Consider the following 13,591-nt stretch of genomic DNA (forward strand, 5'->3'; position numbering starts at 1 on the left):
TACCTATGTCTCCATCTTGGAGGGAAGTCTCATGTTAAATGTTTTTTTTAAGGTTTTCTAGAAGTTTTTAAAGTATTTTAAAAATTATACTGTAACAGTGAAGTCTTACAAAGATGTTTTAGGATTATATCATAGCAAGCAATTGTTTACTTGGATAAAAGGATATGCTAAAAGACAAATAAATAACTATCATTAAGCATGCATGGCTTATTGACATTTCTCTTAAAACAAAAAAATTGGGTTCATCCAGTGAAGTATAGGCATTCTGCCCCCACCTTAGATAGCAAATCGAATCAGGTTTTAAAAATTACCATGATCTTGAATGTGTTGTTAAATGTTAAAGGGCTTTTGCTTTCCTGTTAGTCACTAAATTTTTCAAGAAAAATTCCCCTGCTTTATATGAAGAACACACCAGGGGCCACTTGCAGTATAATGAAATCCAAGTTCATTTCCTACTTTTTTTCAGTATTTGAACTTTTCAGAAGTAATGTATTCTTGGACCTTAATGTGAAACTTTGTTGGCTGCATATATTGTCCTAAAGGCAAATTGTTCACATTTGCCTCGTGAAGAGCTTTCATTGTTGCGTATGCTAGCTTGTCATTCTAGTCTAATCCCAACATTATAGACATTTTAGAAATCACAACAGGCTGCACCTTCTTAGGGAGCTTCAGTACACATAAAGACTGGTCGAAATTGGCCCTGGGACCATGAATTTTCCTTTGTAATTCTGGAACTGTTTCTATGTTATGTGTATACACATCTAATCCTGACAGAGTGACCTTTTTGTATTGCTTTTAGATCTCAAAAGTTTGGGGTGAGACATTCCATAAGAATTTTTGGATTTCTTTTTTTTTAAGTATAATTCAGTCTTTGCAAAGTGCTCAGCTCCTCCATCAGGCATATCATCTTAATGCACATATGTCAGGGCAATATAATCCAAACCCCACTCTGCAATTGCCTTTGCAGTATTGTAGGGCTCATTGGCATCCAGTGGAGGTGGCTTTTTGCAGTCTTAACAGAACAAAATCTACAACGTCTTGTACATGTATCACCTATCAATATAATTGTTGCTGTGGCAGTGGCATACTCTCCCCCTCCCCAACACTCTCCACTATTGGGACATCACACCTCCTCACACACTGTGAGAGAGATTTAAATTCCGCAAAGTATTTTTCAATCTATTGTAATTTTTCCCCACGTGAATCTTTGTCTTTAGACATGGGGGTAGTCTTAACCTTTCTCCTTTCTGGTGTTTTAAGTTTCCTTTATATTCACCCAAGGTGCTCCTGTCTGCAAGATCACCAGATACAAAATCTTGAAGGTCTTGTCCATTCTGTAAAGATTCGTTTTTCTATCTGGCAAGAAACTAACTGCTTTGACTGGACTGTACAAGTATTTTCCAAATTACTAGGGCCTTATGGTGCAGAGGATGATCCCACAGCATAGAGACGTCTCCCTCTTTCGTTTTCTAGCAGGGTCAAGAGATTAATTCCCAGAAAAAGATATCATGTTAAGTGTTCTTATCACAGTAAAAAATGATATGCCCTGATATATGTGTGTGTGTATATTATGTGTTTCAATTATTTTTACTGATTTATATTTATATACAATGTACAATTAATATACAAGAAAATCTACTCATTTTACATAAATAGTTCAATGAATATAGTCGTGTAAGTGTCACAACTGAGGACATTTCCATTTATCATGTCACTTTGCAATCATTTTTCTCTTACTCCTTAACAACCACTGAACTGCTTTCCTTATAGATTTGCTTTTAGAAGAATTCCTTACACACTATGTAGCATTTGGGAGTGACTTCTTTTGGTTACATAATGGTTTTAAGAGTCATCCCTGTTGCATCAGGAGTTTGTTTTTATTGCTGAAAAAGTATTTTATTGAATGCATATTTCACAATTTATTTACTCATTCACCTACTGATGGACACTTAATGTTGGTTTTGTTTTGAATATTATGCTTATTATGAATAAACCTGCTATGAGCATTTACATAAAGCCTTTGGATAAACATATGTTTTGTGGACCCTGAGGAAGAATATACCATTGAAAAGAGCTCCTGGTGGCTAACTGGTCTCAAATTTTAAAAAACAGGGCCTAGCAGCCTTTTCTAAATGTACCACTTATACAAGCTGCAGTTCAGAGAGAAGCTTGAACTACCTGGCTATGCACTGAACTGCCTGCCTGCTGTTGTGTTCCTGCCATGTAAGCCAGTCCTTTAAAGGAGGTCATGGAATTGTATTTCAACCAATAGGACTGAGGCTTTTTCTATTCAGTTGGAGCAGGGCAACTACATACCCACCCCCATCAACTTCTTCATCAACCAATCAGAACTACTCCATTCTGACCAATCAGTAGAATGCTTTTTGGATGAATCAAACTGTGAGGATTTGAAGTCCTCATTGCTTGAAGATGAACCAATCAGAGACCAGGGACAGGAACTTCTGTTCATCTGTCATCTTCTTTCTGGATCTGAGAACACACTCTTCCTTTCCACTGAAAACGGTAGATTGTGTTTTCCCATTTAGAGTTGAAACATGGAAGATAAAGCAGGGGTGTTGCATCAGAACAGAGAGAAGGAAAAGAGCTGCCTAGCTGGAGAGGGGCCTTGTCCCAGGCCCCCCTAGCAGCTCAAATTCTGAATCACAATTGATCTGTTCCACAGCTGAGCTATATATGTCACAATTGAGCTGTTTGCACTGAATAAAATTTCCATCTTCCCTGTACTCCAAATGTGGGATTCCTGTTGGTGTTGAATTGATGCCAACAAACTTCAGTTGACAGTTTTTACACCTAGAAGTAGGATTGTTAGGCTGTATGATGTGTGTATCTCACTTTATTTATAAGAAACAGCCAAACTGTTTTCCAAATGGCTATTTTACATTTCTGTCAGCATCTTGTAGTAAAATGTAATAACTTTTCAGTTCATGTTTTTAATTTTTTACTACACATATGTATCTACAAATCATATACAGTTTTGCGTCATTCCTTATACACAAATATACTGTACTGCAACTTGCATTACTTCATTATTTTTTTTAACTTGCATTTTTTATTCCACATTTTGAGATCTGTCTATGTTGCTATATGGAACTGATTTAATTTTGTGGTGTTCCATTGTCTATTAAATATGTCATAAATTTTAACCCATTCTTTTATTCATTGACTATTTGTTTTCAGTTCTCTGAATGCTCTATTATATATCTTTGCCTATGTTTTCTTGGGTCACTTGTCCTTTTATTTCTAGTGCTTCTTTATATAATTTGCACATGGGTGAGGCAAAAGTAAGTTTACAGTTCATACGAAAAATGATATACTAATTAATAAATAATAATACAAGAGTACACTCCGTGTTTCACATACTCACTACTACAAACCTACTTTTGCCCTACCCTGTATTTATTTGTTGACTACATTAGGTTACAAAAAAATTTCTCTGAATCTGTGGATAACCTTTAAGTTTATTTATGCTGTATCATATTGCACAAAAGTTTTTAATTTTAAGGTAAATATATCAGTTTTTTTAATAGGCCTTTTTGATTTTTGGTTTTAAGAAGTCTTTTCTACACTAAGGCTACAAAGATAGCCTTACACAATTAAAAGATTTTAATTTTGTTCCAAAAAACTGAAGTTTTGCTTTTCATGCTTACATTTTTAATTTATCTGGAATGTAATTTTGTACGGTATAATGTAGTGGTCTACCTTAATGTTTTTTTTCAAATGGAAAAGTCAGTTGTTTATGAGCATGTTTAAAGTTCTGTGTATTAGTTGCCTAGTGCTGCTGTAACAAAGTACCACAAACTGGGTGGCATAAAAAATAGAAATCTATTCTCTCAGAGTTCTGGTGGCTGAATGTTTGAAATGTGTCAGCAGAATCATGTTCTCTCTGGAGACTCTAGGCACAGGTGGCAAACGCAAGGCCCTTGGGCTGAATTCAGCCCTCCATCTTGTTTTATCTGGCCTGGCACCTTATTTCTATACGACAGAAGCATTGAGCTCCTTGTCCCTAGTTAAGGAGTAGTTATATTTATACAGTTCTAAAATTACATTTGGCCCCTTGAAGGCAATCACGAAGCTGATGTGGCCCCTGGTGAAAATGAGTTTGACACCCCTGCTTTAGGGAGAATCTGTTTCAAACTTTGTTAGCTTCTGGTGTTGACCATTGATGGTGTTTCTTGGCTTGCAACTGCATAACTCCAATTTCTTCCTCCCCTGTAACATGGTATTCTCCCTTTGTCTGTCAGGATCTCTGTATTTCTTCTCTTTGGAGCTAGTTTGTCTATAGATTTCCTCATTCCTGCTCTGCCAGGGTCAGGTCTGGGCCGGTTGCCTTGAATCCAGTGTATGAAGGTCATGGTACACTCTGGGACTGCCAGTCCTCTCTTTCTTTTCTTTTTATTGTGTTGTTGCACTAGCTGGAGCATCTGGAAAAAAGTTGACTAGAAGAGGTGAGTAGACATCTGTCTTCTTCCCAATTTTAAGAGAGGGGTTCTTTATTTAACCATGAAGTATGATGTCAGATATAAGTTCTTCCTTAGAAGCCTTTTATTAGGCTGAAGATGATCCTTTTAATTCCTAGTCAGTTGAGCCCTGGCTGGTGTAGCTCAGTGGATTGAATGCTGGCCTGCAAATCAAAGGGTTGCAGGTTTAATTCCCAGTCAGGGCACATGGCTGGGTTGCCAGCCAGGTCCCCAGTGTGAGGTGTGCAAGAGGCAACCACACATTGATGTTTCTCTCCTCTTCCTTCCTCTAAAAATAAAATATTTAAAAAAATTCCTAATCAACTTAGGTTTTAATCATGAGTGAGTAAACTTTTTTCTTATATTGAATTTCTTATTGAAGGTTTTATTGTTTTTTTATACATTTTTTTACTGTTCAAGTACAGTTGTCCCCATTTTCAACCTACCACACCCCCTGCAGCACCCATCCCTGATCCCCACCCTAGAACCTACCCTCTTTGGCTTTTTCCATGTGTTCATTATACATGTTCCTTGGTGACCCTTCCTGCATTGTCCCGTTATCCCTCTCCCCCCTCCTCTCTGGTTAGTGCCAGTTTGTTGTTTATTTTAATGTCTATGGTTGTATTTTGCTTGCTTGTTTATATTGTTGATTAGGTTCCACTTATAGGTGAGATCATATGGTATTTCACTTTCACTGCTTGGCTTATTTCACTTAGCATAATGCTCTCCAGTTCTATTCATGCTGTTGTGAATGGTAGGAGCTCCTTTTTTTCTGCTGCATAGTATTCCACTGTGTAAATTTACCAATTTTTTGATCCACAATTAGTGAATTTTTTCAAATGCCTTTATGTATCAAATAGAGTATTATATGGTTTCTCTTTTGAGTCTATTAAAGATGAAATACATAGACTTTGAATGCTAAAGCAAACTTGCATTTCTAGGATAAACCCTATTTGATCCTGTGTTGACACCCTTTATAAATTGCTATTTCAGTTTGCTATTTTTACATTTATGTTCATGAGATATATTGACATGATTTTTCTTTCTTGAGGTATCTCTGTCTGGCTTTGGTATGTGGGTAATATTGGCTCATAAAATGTGTTGAAAGTGTTTTTTCCTGGAAGAGTTTATATAGAATTGTTATGTCTTTTTAAAATGCTTGGTATAATTACTTGTGCCATCTGGGTCTATACTTGTGTGTGTGTGTGTGTGTGTGTGTGTGTGTGTGTGTGTGAAGGTTGTCAGGTACAAATTCAATTTATTTAATAGGGCTATTCAAGTTTTCCCTTGGCAGTTCATGCCTTTTCAAGGACTTTTTCAATTTCATCTAAGTTGTTGCATTTATTAGCAACAAGATGTTAATAGAATTTCACATTGCTTTAGCTGCAGCCACAAATTTTGATATATACTTTCAATTTAAAGTATTTTCAAAGTTTTTCTCATTACTTCCTCTTTAGCCTATGGCTCATTTAGGAGTATGTTCTTTAATTTCCATATATTTGGGGATTGTTCAGATATTACTGATTTCTAACATAATTCTGTTATGATGATAGATCATGTCTTATATGATTTCCATTCTTTTAAGTCTTCTGAAACTTGTTTAAGCCCCAAAATGTGAATGTGTAAAGAATATGTATTATGCTGTTGTTGGGTGGTGTTCCAGAAACACCAGTGAAGTTAATTGAAAATCTTATATATCTTAACTGATTTTCTATTCATTAGTGCTATGGATAACTTATATATTGAAATATCTAATTGAAAATTTGCCTATATCCATTTAAATTTTACTCATTTTTATTTTATAAATTCTTCACCTCTGTAAATGTATTGGAACTAGAAAATAGTTGTTTTGTTTTTGATTCCCAAATGCAAAGATACAGAAGTCCCTCCCTTGGGTTCAATTTCTGCAGAGAATAAACTTCTCACCTCTCGAAGGAGGGTAAATCCCTGGTTGACTGTGCACAAGTGTTGGGGGAGAAGGATGTGTATGGGTGAGAGGAATGTTCCCATATGCAACTGGCCGTTCATACTACTTTCCTTCCATTATTCCATTTCTATTAGGCATTTCTGAGTCTGCAGCCAAACTGGTCCCTTCTCATCCTTATCTTCACATGCAAGCAATATAAATGGTGCCTGCTTCTGCTCAGATATAGCTATCTTCCTTCTGTCTTTCAATTTTTTTTCCTGTGATCTCATTTGCTAATATTTCTCCTGTTTTTATTGCTGTGGTTTTTAAATTAAAAAATATTTTCTAACATATTAACTGCTGTCCAGGGGGATCAGCTGTGTTTAATAGAAGCACATTTCCTAGTCCCTTCTCTGCTAGCCATTTTGCTTAGTTGACCAAACCCTGACATTTCTGCAGTCCCTTTTGATCAGTTGCCACGTGCTTCCTATGCATTAGCTTTTCCCAGTTCTACCTCTTATACCTGCTTGTTGGTATCACCTGCTCTAAGGTACCAACCTAATATCAGTTTTACTCTGGCAACATGTTTCTTTGGACTTCCCTTGCTTTCATTACATAGGGTCCAGCCTTGCATTCCATGCTGTTATGAACTTTTCTTGCCAATAAAAGTATAGTGAAGAAAGATGAGAGCTGTAAAAGTGAACTTCTATGTTTTTGGTTGTCAGTGGGGGTCACTGGAAAAGAAGAATTAAAAATATTCTAATTTGGAACTGTGACTACAAGTGATGATCACATATTCACCAGTATTTTGACCTGACAATATTAAACAACCTACATAGAAGGCAAATATCATCATTGAATAGGTAAGAATTTTAAGAATAAAAGCTTGTCTCCAGTACTCAGCAAGTAATAATCTACAAAAGAGATCCTTTGCTAGTGACAGAATTATCAATTGACTAAAATGATTACTGAGACTACCAAAACTACCCAAACATCCTTGTTCAAAATCAACCAGCACTGGTAAAGCATCAAGCTTAGGGCAGCAATAACAATGACAACAAGAAGCCTAGGGCAACCCCTAAACTCTGAAAACAAGTGAGTTTTCAACAATCCTAATACACATCTTTTTTTTTTTTTTCCATTTTCACATGTCTGAAATTGAGGTATGTGAAAAAGCAACCATAAGTGTTTCTCCCCCCCCCCATCCATGGGATCTTAACATCTGATGGAATGTGACATCCCATTGCTCTTTCTGCATTTTCATGCACAACTCCCTCTTTTTCTAAAATATTGGCTTCCCCAAACTTCCTTTCCATAATCCCTGAAATGCTCCCCAAGGACTCTGATCACATTTCAGTTCTATTAAGGTAATGCTTAAAAGAGAACAGTAAAATCTAAATGTATTTACAAACACTGATAACTTAAGATACATATAAAAGGAAATCAGGAAAAGCAGGCTATTTTAAACTCATTTGAGACTTTGGATATAAAAACTCAGTCATTACCCTAATCATTGTATATGGACTGCTCTGGGTTGGAGTCAAATATTCTGGGCTGTCTCTTAAAGTGGGGAAAATGTCTCAATTCGTCACCCTCCTTCATTCCTTGTTAGAAGTTAGCTATGTTTCCCCTAAATTAATGTATACTTTTTTTTGTTATCTATGTCCAGTTAACTGTTTGGCTGTATATATCAGTTATAATTCTCAGGCTAATAAATAAAGCATCCATATTTCCCCTACTGATTTTTTCCACATATGAATACTAGTCATTGGAGAAAAATAGATGGGGAAAAGTGGGAGGCCTCCTAAGTACTGCTTCAGGAATCATTAACCATCCTTCAGAAATTCAGAGCTGCAATTAAGAGTTCATCGTATGGGCCCTGGCTGGTGTGGCTCAGTGGACCGAGTGCCGGCCTTTGAACCATAGGGTTGCCAGTTTGATTCCCAGTCTAGAGCATATGCTTGGGTTGTAGGCCAGGTGCCCTGGAGGGAGAGCATGAGAGGCAACCACACATTGATGTTTCTCTCCCTGTCTTTCTCCCTCCTCCCCCGTCTCTAAAAATAAATAAATAAAAAAGAAACGTAAAAGAGCTCATTGTATGGTAACTTCTGATTTAGTTATGTATTTACAATCCCTTTTCTACTTTCTACTATTGCATGAGCTTCTTGCATTAACTGCTGCCTAACTTTTCAGGTGTCCTAGCTCCACGCCCAATCCCACCCACAGAGCAAGTGAATTTTATATGATACAATGCATATTTTAGGCCTTATATTTTCAAACCTGCTCCCTAAAAATAGTTTAAATTTTTTTATATAGTTATTTCTATATGAAGTATTTTTAGCCAAATGTAAAAATAATTTTATAAATGAGTTAGATGTCTATAATGAGGTCTAGAGTTTGGAGATGCTGCAAAAACAAATAACTTTGGGGGGGGGTAAATCAAATATTAAAACGATAAGCCTGAAGACACAAGTATCAGAAACTTTCTCTCCTGACTCCTTTGTTTTGCTTAGTATAAAACATGGTGGTCAAGAAAATTAAGGAAATTAGAAAGAAGTGTTGTGAGAGAAACTGAATTCATTTAAATATTTCAACATCATTTGACATGTTTCAACATGGTGTATGTAACCTACTTGGCTTTAGTTTGGGGGAATCATATATGGTGGTGAGATCTGGAAAAACCCCAGTAGACTAACTGCATCCATGGTACTTATGTTCCTGAGCTGCTGCTGTTTTGTGGGGAGGAGGGTTCAACATCCTGTAAAATGGTACATGGGGTGTATTACACAAGTAGCTCTTCTCCAGCTTCTTGCCAGACTGTTGTACATTTTTGCAATAAACACAATAAATTTCTATGGCCATTATATCTACAACCACTTAGGGCTGGAAAGAAATGTGAAAAACAGAAGGCACATATTTTGAAGAGAAATCAGTGTTCCATTTTCTCAGAGATTGTGAACACCAGGAAAACATGTTATGCTTAGATAAAATGTAAAGTTCTTGCTTTATAAATGCTGGGTAGGGAATATAGTTCTAATAACACTGGTTGAACTGCAGAGTACAGATGTTTTCACTCTACCTATCTAAGGAACTAGAAAAAGCAGTACATTGTATAACATAATGAAAGTTCTTGGCAATTAAATACTTTAAGTGAATGACTTCTTTTCAGTGAGGGAACATATCTTAATAACTCATTGTCTGTCTCCTTCATAGAATATATAGGGAAGAGTGATGTTAAAAATACTTAAGTCTTTAGAATATGAGTATGTAATTAAAGAGCTCTTTAACAGGGATCCTTCCGGTGAACCCGCTGGTGAATGTGGAGGTTGGAGCTCTGGCTGAAGCCCTTCCCACACTTGCTGCACTCATAGGGCTTTTCTCCAGTATGTACTCTCTGGTGAATGAGGAGTTTGGAACTCTGGCTAAATCCCTTCCCACAATTGCCACAGTGATATGGCTTCTCCCCAGTGTGGACTCTGAGATGGATGCGGAGATCTGAGCTCTGGCTGAAGCCCTTCCCACACTCATAGCACTGGTAAGGCTTCTCCCCTGTGTGTATGCAACGATGAATGTGAAGGTTCGAACTTTGACTGAAACCCTTCCCACATTCTCCACATTTGTAGGGCCTTTCTCCTGTGTGGACTCGTTGGTGGATATACAGGTTAGAGCGCTGACTGAAGCTCATTCCACACTCCCCACACTCATAGGGCTTCTCACCAGTGTGTACTCGCTGGTGGATATGCAGTTTGGAGCCCTGACTAAAGCCCTTCCCACACTTGTCACATTTATAAGGTTTCTCCCCTGTATGGACTGCATGATGCATGAGAAGACTTGAACTCCTTGTGAAGCCCTTCTCACACCTGTCACACTTATAAGGTTTTTCATCAGTGTGGATTGCTTGATGGATGAGGAGACTTGAGCTCCTTGCAAAGCTCTTCCCACACTGTTCACATTTGTAGGGCTTTTCTTCTGTGTGGTCTCTCTGGTGAAGCAGTAATTCTGAGCTCTCACTGTAGTCCTTACCACACACACTGCATTGGTATTGTTTCTCTGCAATGTGGATATTCTTACATGGAGGACTCTCTGTGCTGGTTTTAGGTGTTTTGCCAGAGTCATAATGGTTACAGGGGTGCTTCTCTGCATGAGCTCTCTGATCACTGACCACTTGGGATTCCCAACCACAAATGTCACAGTTACTGTCTAAAGGATCCAAGGATTCTTTCAATAGGTTATTCTGGCAAATTGCTTCTTCACTGAACAATGGCGAAGCCAGTCCTATTATATCAGACACAAGTTTAATATGAAGGGTCTCTGAACAATGGTCTAGTGGAGGAGGGCTTTTTTCTCCTAACACCTTTCTCTTAGTGCTTTCTCCATTTACAAATAGACTTTTGCTTTTCTGAGAATCTTGGGGCTCATTTGAATAAAATGTCACTGAGGAGTCCTGTGTGGGCATTTGGCTTGGAACTTTCAAAGACAAATATTCTTCACTTTCCATGTTTTGAAATCATCACTTTGAAGGGTCACAACACTGTCTTATATTTCTGGAACTGTTAGAAGATGCTTATCCCCAAGATATCTAGTTCAGGGTTCCTGTACACTTCTTAAAGACTCTCCAGTCATTGCACTGGCCATCTCTTCAAATCAACTAGCAGGAAAACTCTTTATGTAGTAGGTCCCTAAGCCCTTTCTCTTGAAGAGTCTTCACAGAATTTTCATTCAAGTCTCCTAGAAAACAAAGAAAATTTAGTGACAAAAACAAAGGATATACTTCAAGATTTCAGAAATTAAGTGCCTAAGTCATGAACACTTAGTAATTAGAAAAAAGTTCAGTTTTGTGCTTATAGACATGTTCTTTGGTTAAATGTCAAAGAGAAGGCTTTCCACAAGACAGAAATATTTTCTCTGCTTTTAAGCATTGTCAATAAAAGTATTCCTCCCCTAACTCTGTAGAGGCTACGTATGTCACATCTTTGCTACAAATTACATTTCTTTTCACTTTACTTCATTTTAAGCAAATTTGCATTTAATTGGTAATCCACTTTAATAGATGATGGGGATACAAGAAAGAAAACAATCTTTTAACTTAATAAGCTAGAGCCTAGTGGGAAGAAGGACAAATATATAATCAATGATAACACCATACCAGTGCTGTAGAAGAAGCAGGCACAACCAGGCATGTAAGCAGAGTAAGGGCATTAGACCCAAAGGGGCATATGTAAGGAAAACAAAAAGGGAAAATACAACATGTTTCAGATAACTATAAACAGATTCTTGTCAAATATATAAAGTAGGTAACAGCAGTAAAAAGTGTGCCTTGGAGAGAAAGGCAGGAGACAAAACAAAGGTCTTGGTGTGTACTAGGAAAGATTTAGGGCTAAATTTTCAGGGTTTTAAAGCTATTGAAGGAGTTCGACTGGGAATGAAACAGTTGAAAGTGATCAAGACTTTAGGTAGAGAGATCATTACTGTAGCAAGACAGGAGAAAAGTGGTAAAGATGATGGTTATGGAGAGAAGGAAGACAGGCATTTTAAACAATGTGGTAACTAAACAAAGAAAGGAAAGGAAACACAAAGCACAATCTCCAGTTCCTTGCCTTAGTGACTAGGTTTGGGGGTACTATGTAATAAAATAGGGAATGCAAAAGGAAAATGTTGGAACGGAGAAGGAGAGATGATGAACTCTAAGTCTAATGTTTAATTTGTGGTGCTGGTGGAATCTTCTTACAATGTTCAGTAAGCAATGATATATATGGGTCTGGAATTTCTGAAACAGAATTGTGCTAAAAATACAGATTTTAGACTTACTAGGATATACATGTTGGTCAAAACAAAGTGCATATCCTAATATTACACCTAAATGACAAAAATCTATAAAAGTCTTGGGGAAAAAAGGGATTGTCACCACCAGAATGAAAATGTCGAGGAACTCCCTAAAATAATTATAGATGGATTAGAAATGATGGAGAAACTAGAAAAAAATATGGCACAGCTCAAATCATGTACAGGAAGACTTCTGCAGGAGTGAAAGATCTTCTCAAAGAAGTACTAGAAAGTCAAAAAATTCAAATTCCAACTCAGAATCAACATTTTAAAAATAAGAGAGGTTTATCCTGGAAGTTCAGTTTTATTAATTCATGTTAGTCCTTTATGATGGCTAGACTAGCTGTTGCCATTAGCAGTACCACTTTCCCAGCCACCCTTTTCCCAACAAAAAATGAAATACTGGGTAGTTAACAGAAGTAGTCCCACACAAAATCTGAAGAAAAAAAAAAGAATAATCTGTTAAAGAAAAGAATCCCAATAATATTAGTTGAGCTGAAAAGAGAAGTTGAGGTAATGCTGAACCTGCATAATGACAGGGTTGATTAAGTTATAAAAAGAGGCAATTGACTCCATCTATGCCCAGGACAAAGCCTCAAGGTAACCCCTGAAGTGAGATTTTTGACAAGGGAAATATAACAGAGCTAGAGATCAAATTATGGCATGCCCCAGATAACTTACTTGCCTGAAAAGGTACCTACAAAAAAAAGAGTCTCCATCTACCATCTGGATTCTTATTATATCCAACCCAAGCCCAGACATTGGAGGTGTCTCTTAGAAGTATAACCTGCATGCATCAAATAGGGTTGGGTGTCAGCTGAGGATGTACATCCCCATATAATACTATGAACATAAGACTTCTGGGAAAAAATGAGACAATAAAAAATGTATGCAGACAAAAAAGTAGAATCTAAGTTCCATAGAAAGTGGCATAAACTCAAGAAATAGTGAACAGAGGACTTCCAGCCAATATGAAGGTGTAGGTGGAAACGCTGTGCTTCCCTGCACAACCAAATTTAAAGACAACAAAGTTTTAGTAACAAAAACACAGAAAACCAAACTCTACAGAAGTCCAACAACAATGAACCATTCAGCCAGACCGGTAAGAGGGGCGGAGTCAAGGGCTGGCAGAGCAGGGTCTGGCAGGAAAAAGTGGCCAGACCAACCCAGGCTCACAGGTGGCGGTTGGCAGATCCCAGATGTGGGGTGGCAACGGGTGGACCCAGTGAGGGTGCAAGACAGCTGGCTGACTGCAGTCACACATTTGAGCACAGATAAACCAGGCAAAAAAATGAGCAGTGAGACAGACTGCATGAACCAGAGCCCCAGCGCTGGGAATTAAAACCTAAAAGCGCCAATTGAAAAAACTTTTGGGGTTGAGGTG

At 37.5% G+C, this 13,591-nt stretch overlaps 1 protein-coding gene and 1 pseudogene across 1 annotated transcript; both read right to left on the reverse strand.

The window, feature by feature from the left end:
• Nucleotides 1-337: 337 nt before the first annotated feature.
• On the reverse strand, nucleotides 338-1,405 carry LOC119038805 (lipoyl synthase, mitochondrial-like; annotated as a pseudogene).
• Nucleotides 1,406-4,898: 3,493 nt separating this feature from the next.
• ZNF239 (zinc finger protein 239) lies at nucleotides 4,899-10,891 on the reverse strand (the record flags this gene model as incomplete). The annotated part of the gene is made up of 1 exon (XM_037131351.2): nucleotides 4,899-10,891. A coding segment is annotated over one exon (1,224 nt), but the record flags the coding sequence as incomplete, so codon positions are not given.
• Nucleotides 10,892-13,591: the final 2,700 nt, after the last annotated feature.

Source organism: Artibeus jamaicensis, unplaced genomic scaffold, assembly GCF_021234435.1.
Source record: "Artibeus jamaicensis isolate MK-2021 breed Jamaican fruit bat unplaced genomic scaffold, CSHL_Jam_final contig_687, whole genome shotgun sequence".
In the NCBI taxonomy this organism is placed as follows: Eukaryota; Metazoa; Chordata; class Mammalia; order Chiroptera; family Phyllostomidae; genus Artibeus; species Artibeus jamaicensis.